At 28.8% G+C, this 8,846-nt stretch overlaps 1 protein-coding gene across 3 annotated transcripts in view; it reads left to right on the top strand.

Annotated features, from left to right (window-relative positions):
* Positions 1–382: 382 nt before the first annotated feature.
* LOC106680734 (bestrophin-2) overlaps positions 383–8,846 on the top strand; it is a 46,667-nt gene continuing 38,203 nt past the window's right edge. For 2 of the 3 annotated variants that reach the window (XM_014420650.3, XM_067049796.1), the window contains exon 1: positions 383–613. In XM_014420650.3, coding sequence (XP_014276136.1) covers positions 435–613 — 179 coding nt within the window. In that variant the 5' untranslated portion in view covers positions 383–434. Of the gene's footprint in view, positions 637–8,846 lie in introns of all 3 variants that reach the window. The other variant, XM_014420651.2, reaches the window with a different exon arrangement.

Raw genomic sequence — 8,846 nt, 5'->3', positions numbered from 1 at the left:
CAGCGGACCCGGCAGCTTATCTTATAATGCCACACTGGCAAACCAAGATTCATATTGTCAGCTTATATACATCCTTTCTTATTTGTATATATTTAATTTGTTATTTTTTAATTTTTTTCTAGGTCAGAAAAAAAAAACAAAAAAAAACTTGGAATATTAGTATCTAATTCATGATCAGATAGTTCAAACCGAGTTAAGGGGATTAATTAATATGTGTAAGCAGCAGGCATAGTTCCTTGTTTAGTGGGCAGAGCACGATAATGCCTACTGGTACTTGTAAAATAGAGTAGAATCCAATCTTGCGGATTTGGGTTCCGGAGTATGAAAAAGTTATATCATACCCCGACCTGGTTAATCCCCCACTATCGAGGGGGCTGGGGAGCGGGAGGTAGGAGACACAGTAGTCGCAGGCAGTGCGCGATGAACAGAAGCCGATGACGGTGAGCTACCAGTACGAGGTGGCCTCCTCGACCAGTGGGGGCTTCACCCGGCTCCTCTTCATGTGGCGGGGCAGCCTCTATAAGCTCATCTACCGGGAGCTCATCCTCTTCCTCATCGCCTTCGGCATCCTCAGTGCTTTGTACAGGAACGCATTCACGATAGAGCAGAAACAGTGAGCATAACACTCAAGATCTAGTAAATTGGAAAATATTATTAAATCGTGCACAATATTATAAGCTATCGTAAAATATATCTTGAACAATGTAGAAATATCACATTGTACAATAAATTGTAAAAAAATAGTTTTTTTTTTATTAACAAATAGAAATCCTAAAGATATAAAGTGAAATTTCTTCCGTGATATTTCTCGAGTATATATACTCGAAATATTAATATTTTAGGATTTTCACAGCTTGATGTTCCACTAATGAAATTAAGTATATAAATTATTGCACTGTATTTGACTTTTATGAATTTTTATGGGATAGATTTTCTTGTATCAAAATAATATTTAAGTGCAGTGCAGGATGACTTTATGATAAACCATTAATCCCTCTCCCCCCCAAAAAATCTTTTAGTGATTTACATCGTTTTGTAAAATGCTGCGTCTTGATCACGGAGATTTTTTCAAATACTTTTGATGTATTTACAAATTCCAAATATAGAAATAACATCTTGTTAACTATTTTAAACGTTTTAATTTTATTATTTAAATGGCCAAAGATATAAAATATTTTTTTAGGTTATTGATGTCTAAATATTGATGTAGTTAGATATTCTTTCCTAGAAAATTAAAAGTTTTTATTTTTGCACTTAATTATAGTCTTATAAATTGATTCAATGACAAACCACTATTCCTTTAAAAAATGCCTTCTTTTAATGATTTAATTACTGTTATAAAATATTTAAAAGGTTGAACGTATTGCTCAACGAAGATTATTTCAAATAGCTTTGATGTATTCCCGAATTCCAAATATATAAAAAAAAATTGTTGTCAATTTTATTTTTATATCTTTTTGTACTATATTTTACTTTTATATATTCATAACGTTTGATAATTTCCAAATGATATTGATTTAATGACAAACCATGAATCCCTAAAAAATCTCTTCTTTTAATGATATAAACTGTGCTGTTCGAAGATTTAAAAGGTAGCACGACTTATATATTTTTTTCGAATATTTATGATTTATTTCTAAATTCAAAAAATAAAATAAAATTTCTTGTTAACGATATTCGCTCTTTATTACACTTTTATACATTTTTATGGCATACTTTCATAACGTACTATTATTTCAAATTTACATTAATAAACAGATTTGAAAGAATCTCTCAAAACTATTAATACCTAAATAATTCTTTTAATGATTTGAATGGTGGTGCGAAAAGTTTAAAAGGATAGTCGAAGATTAACGTCTTGCTCAACGAAGATTTTTTCAAGTATGTATACCCAAATTCTAAATATATAAAAAAATCATATTAACTATATTACGAGTTTATATTTTTGCATATTACATTGTAATTTCGGTAATCCGAACACCATCCTTCTGCAGTAATTACTTCCGATTACCGAAATTACAATTTTATATTCGTATATAGTGTAAAAGTTAGGATTAAAGAAAGTATTAGGAAAATGGTGTAAAAAAATCAATAATATATGTTTTTATTTATTTAAATTTTTGTTTACATATTTAATTGGAAATTTGACAGTTTGAAATTTTAAGCTCATAAATAAGATGATTTAATAATTTACAAATATAAGATTGTTCATCTATTAGTGGAAAAAAGGCGGTTTAGCGGCTAAAGGCGGGTTTACATGCTATCATTGTAAATCCGCCTCCAGCGGATCCTGTAAACCTTTCTTAAAAACAAGAGCAATTTTAATGTATGTTTATATATTGTATGTATGATATTTGTTTATAAATAAAGATATTGAGGAGTTTAGAAAAAAAAAGTGGAAAAAAGTATAAGTAAAATAAAAAATTCCTCTTTGTATGGATTTATTTAAAACGTGATAAAAAAAAAAATGAGTTCATCAAAAACATTTGTATTAAACATATTCCTAATATTAATTAAATTAGTTTTACAGAATCAAATGATTTATACAATAGATATTATTAAATTTTAGCTCCAACAAAATATACAATGAACACTTCCATTGGAATTAGATTAACGGATATCGAATCTATAAAAATTTCAACTTTCGATTTTCACGGTGGTTACAATAACTTGCCATTAGATGGGAAAGTTTAAAATGTCTTTTACATATATGAACTTTTATTTGAAAACAAAATATTATTGCTTCCTGAGTTTTCTAAAACAAAGTTACTTTTTTTTCCCCCAGTTCGGATTACTGTAGTGTTCGGAGTACCAGATTACACAATATAATATATTTTTAAATATTTATGTATTTATGTTTTGTTAGGTTTTATTATTTCAAAATTATATTGATGGACAGAGTAGAATGATTTAATGAAGCCCATGTATTTCTACAAAATCTCAACTTTTAATTATTATAATGTTACAAAAACAATTAAAAGGTGGCCCGACGAAGATTTTTTCAAATATCTTTAATGTGCACCCGAATTCCAAATATTAAAAAAAAAAACTTGTTAACTATTTTAAATGTGTATATTTTTGCACTTTATAATACTTTTATAATTTTTTCTGGCATACTGTCATAGGGTTTTATTGATTCCAAATAATATCGAAGAACAGAATAGAATGATTTATAATAATAGTAAGAAACTCAGCTCAATTTATGAAAAATTCCTGTTGGGGTTGTATAAATATAATTTGCTTCTCCAGTGACAAAGTTTAAACATAAATCAAGATATAAAATTTTTTATGTGAGTAGAGATATTGTTTATCCAAGTCGCGGGTTTGGTCAGGAAAACACACATAATACAATTTATTGGGTTAAACGCAATAAAAATATAACACATAAAAAAAAGAGCTGGGTGAAACTTATTTAAAACAAACCTATGACTAAATTTCCAGGAATACTATGTTAATTTATTAATGAACCATTAATAACTAAAAATTCATTCATAGTTTTATTTATAAGTAATTTTTACCCTGCTCTTGTAAAAAAATTTTCTTTGAGAAAACAAAAAAAAAACAATTAATTTTTGTTAGATATGCAATGAAAATATTAAAAGCTGTTTGATTATTTATTTACGCTAGTGTTTCGTTAAATGAAAATCTGGAATTAAAAATAACTATTTACTTGAAAATGCAATTTTGTGAGATATGTTAGTGCCTTTGCACTAACATATCTCACATTGCATTGAGGGTGGGACACGTTTTCTACTTACTATAAATTCAGACGGAATAAACTAACAATCTAAACGTAAACTCATAATTCTGGTCATTACGTTATTCATAGCAACTACAAGTGAAAACGCCTATTAATAATTCGGTAAATATTTATTATTTCTTGGAATCCCTCAGGATATTATTACTTCTGTATCTAATATTTAGTCCCGTATTGACAGATCAGACGAAAGGGCAAATATTACTCGTAAATTATGAAAAAAATATATGCTGATCCCTGAACCAATTTCAGCCCCTCATCAGAGTCGCTTAGGCGGGGTATCTTCTCATATCAATCTACGGTAAATTTTCACATCTCATTACTCATATTCATATTTTTTTTTTATTTTATACTTCATCGGTAGTTCAGTTAAATTCTTATAAGAGTGGAATTAAAACAAAATATAATTTGAATTTGGATTTTCGGTTGTATAGACTGTGTTTAAGAAGATTGTTTACGCTTCCAGCAAGAAGAAAATCTGAAGTATTGATTAATAAATAACTTCAATACTAAAAAGGGTTATTTTTAATTTAAATACATTAAGTTTACTTTTTTTTTTTTTTAATATTTATTAGTTTGTAAATTATTTGTTTTTTTAACTTTACTACTACGATTGTCATTTTATTTTCAATTACTATGATAATTACCATTTTACGAATTATACAGCTATTAATTTAATGATTGTTCATTTAATTAAATGCAAAATGCATCCTTCATCAGTTAAACGGAATGTTCATCTACCCACTTTTATATTACTTTGCCTTATATGCAAAATAAAATATTTCATGTATAATCAGAGAAACTTCTTCTTTTTTTTGTAAATTTCCGTAATTGTATTTATTAAGAATATAATATAACTAATTTTCTGCCATTCGTAAATTTTAACAAAATTTGGTGAGTTCATAAATTTAAATAAAATTTGTATTATGCATTGAGTATTTGTGTCTAGTCCCTGGAAAAGAGGAAAATATGATGAATGGGAGCGAAATAGAGCGAAATAAATAACAAGAAAGGAAAATTAAAAAAGGAACAGCATAGTTTTAAAAAGGGAGGAGGGGAGAATAACGTATTATTGCATGTAGTTATAATAGGAAAATATTAATATATATATATAATTATGTTAATTACTTAAGTTAGTATGTTTATTTTATCCTACTCTATACTTATAGCACCCATTACATTTAGGCAGCATTGTTTGCTATTAAATAAAACATTTCTCCCTAGCTTCAAAAACTAGATCAATAAATATTTCGAGAGTAATTTGCTGATTATTTAAAATGTAAGTTAGTTTGAAAAGTTCGCTTCTAAGAAAAAAATAGACTTCTATGTTTATATTTGTATACCATTGTTTATTAAAAAGACCTGCACAATGCTAAAACATTGTAAATACACAAAGGATTTTTTTATTCACAGTTTAAAATGGATCAGAAAACTAACTGAATAAACTGAGCTGAGCATTTTGTGTACTAGGTGATAAACAATTACCTAACAGATAGGTTTCGTTTTCTTCAACTACGTCAGACTTGTGTACATATCAGTTAGTACATAGAAATTAACTCGTTTAGTTTGTTTTAGTATAATTAAATTATAATACAACAAAATGAAATCCTTAACATGATACATGATAAATAATGTAGTACTCTTGAATAGTGGTCCATAAACTTTTTAATATACTGAACCCGTCAATCCACTGACATGAGCCCCTAACGCTATCATATAGTCGAAGAGCCCAAGAGGAGAGAAAAGTCACATATTTCACCCCAATATTTTTATTAATTTAATGAAAACTATGTATAGTCAAAATTGCTGAGTCTCCCAAATTTAGTTAGGGGGACTAAAAAATGGCAACTGTTGCAAAACATTAAATAAAGTTATAGGTAGTTTATATGTATATATAGTTGACCGTAAAAATTGATATATAGGAAGATGGTCAGGGTTGCGGTCAAAGGAGAAACAAAAATAGTTGTAAACTATAGGTAGTTTAATTTGCTATAAATTAGTTTATAATGTTTATTTTGGTAGATGTAATATTTTTTTATGATATTTGACAAAATAATTTCACAAGATGTTGATTTCTAGTGTCCGCACCAAACGTTTAGTTTATGAAAAACTATATCTTGGAACCATTAGACGTGCAGATGTCTGTTAGTACTCATATAAAAGCTACTTTAATTTACTATAACGTTTAACATTGTAGGAGTAGTAGTTTTATAATATTTGCCAAAATAATTTCACAAAATGTTGATATCTAATTGTTCAGATAAAATTCTAGATTTATGAATGTAGTGTAATGAACAATAAAGTAGTTTCTGACATTTACCTTTTTTTGGATTTGTAGTTTTAATGATTTTTGCTAAAATAAATTGATTTCTGATTGTTCGGAAAACATTTTATATAAAAAATTCATATTTATATACAAATTTGACAAAAGCAACATACCCAATGAAGATAAACTACTTTATAGTACATTAGACTATCTTTAATTTTAGTGCTGGCTAAATTTTAGTTCTAGAAGAAATCTACACGTCTAATAATTTCTCAGATATAGTTTTTCCAAAATAAATTCACGAACTATTGATTTTTCTGTACATTTTTTATGAAAGGTTGTTTTTTAAAGAAGTATATCTCGGGAAATATATAACACGAACCGCTCTTTTAGGGGTCATATTTTAGAAAATTTACTCTTCTTTAAATGATGTCTTATTAGATTTTCTAGTATTTTATGTGGTTTTGAAGGTATGGAGCTCCTAATGAAACATTAATTTTTTTTTAACGTTTTAAAACAGCCCCACCATTTTTTTTTCTCTCCCTACTATAATTGATAGACTCATCAATCTGAGTTCAGTAAAATCCACGCAATTCCCAATTGATTTAAATATTTATTATCTGCATTAAACATGAAGATTTTATATTACCCTTTAGTTTATAATAGTTTCTGTAATGTATGCCTTCCCGTTGGCGTATGAAAATTGGTTAATATACCATATATAATTTATTCAAATTCTTGAGACTGGTATTTATCTATTAAATAAATAAAACGGTATCCTTATTAAGTCTCAACATTCTTTATCATATCAATAGTCCAACGTTTCGGCCAATTCGACTATCCTCAAGGACAATCTAAACATTTAACAGCTTATTATGTATTCATTTGTAACAATTTTGAAAACAACATTAATAATAATATGCCATAACTTAAATATAAATTCACACCTCACATCAATTTTTTTTAAAAAATTTATTTATTGATATTTACAACTATACATATTACATCTAGTAAATTTGAGGAAATCATAATGGTATGGTACAAGCATGTAGAGAAATTATCCATTGGTAGCACTTCGAGGCCATCTTCTTTTCAGACGCCTCGGAGGCTGGTCCGGAATAAAAGAGGAAGCAGGATAATTTAACTATGGGTATAAAGATAAGAAGAATGGGTTTGAGTGGTTAGGGAGTTTGTAATGGAAGGATTGATATCTGGTTCGAGCTAGATCGGTTACTAATGGAACATTAAGGTCTTTGTGGATGATTTTATTTGTGACAAAGAAGGGAGCATTTAGGATTTTACGAAGGATTTTGTACTGTAAGGATTGGATACGAGAGGAATTTGAAGGTTTAGTGGAGCCCCAAAGCTCAACGCCGTATGTCCAGATAGGCCTTATAATTGTCATATAAATCAGTCAGTTGACATGTGCTGAATTGGAAGTTTGGACCGTTTGTCTAGTAAGTGCTGTAATAGTCGAAATCGATGTGCAGTTTCCTGTCTTTTCAGTCTTGTGTGAGTATTCCAGATTAGTGGTTTGTCCAGATGTAATCCAAGATAGCGGATCTGTTCGACAGGGGTAACAGTAACATTATTAAATGAAACTGTAGGGTAGTCAGTAGGTTTACGACGTAGGGTAAAGGTAATTTGATGGGATTTGTTGGAATTTATCTTAATCCTCCAATTACGACACCATTCTTCGAGGGCTGTGATATGGGATTGAAGAGTTTGGGATGGAATTAAAGGGTTATTATTGACAGCGAGCACAGATGTGTCATCAGCATACTTGGTGAGGGTAGTGTTAGGATTGGTTAGGATGTCAGCTGTGTAGATTGTGTAGAGGATGGGACCGAGGATACATCAAAATTAAAAAAAAAAAATGTTTCACAGACTATTTTGCCCAGGTCATCAAATTCAAGTCAAAATCATCCCATGAAAAAGTCAATTAATAGAAAATCAAATTAATTATTAATAAGCTTTTGTCTAGTTACCTATTTTTATTAACCTTCATTAATTTTTAAAACTTTATTTATTTAAATTTTAATGTGAGGTGTGAATTTATATTTAAGGTATGGTATATTATTAATAATAATGATGTTTTTAAAATTGTTACAAATGAATACATAATAAACTGTTAAATGTTTAGATTGGCCTTGATGATGGCCGAATTGGCCGAAACGTTGGACTATTGATATAATAAAGAATGTTGAGGCTTAACAAGGATACTATTTGATTTATTTAATTGGTTAATATATTTCAAATCTACGTTAAAAAATATTGAATAAATGGACACATTAAAAATTCTGGAAAAATCTGAGGAAGAAAGCATTATACGCTCATCGGTGTCAATATTGCTAATTTAAGAACATTTTCCGGTGATGGACCCTTCGAATCCTGGAACCACAGCTAACGATATAAAAAGCGTTATAAGCAACCTTTTAATCGATTAAAAAGAATTTCAATCGAAATGTATTTTAATTAAAGTTCAAGAACGTTAATACAAACTATGCATTCCAACGATTAATGCAACTGCTAACTTACCATAAATGGTATTATCGCCAACGACACAAGGAAATATAAACTAATTTATACTGGTTTGCCTTATCCAGGGTTACAGAAATTGAACCTGGAAATGCTCTTCGAAGGCTAGAAACATTTCGTTTCCTTGTCACATAAAACCATCAGGAGTTAACAAGGAGAGCTGTTATGTTTTTCTCTTCCTCTTCTTCTCATATCTTATATTTGCTCTAATATATTCAAATGTTTCATTATTATAAACCTCAGGGTTCGGTCCTTGCGCCAGTTCTATTTAATATATACACTGCC

Source organism: Halyomorpha halys, unplaced genomic scaffold (genome assembly GCF_000696795.3).
Source record: "Halyomorpha halys isolate HHAL.00 unplaced genomic scaffold, Hhal_1.1 Scaffold284.1, whole genome shotgun sequence".
Lineage (NCBI taxonomy): Eukaryota > Metazoa > Arthropoda > Insecta > Hemiptera > Pentatomidae > Halyomorpha > Halyomorpha halys.
The sequence above is the reverse complement of the archived record's forward strand: the minus strand, read 5'-3'. Positions and strand labels throughout refer to the sequence as shown.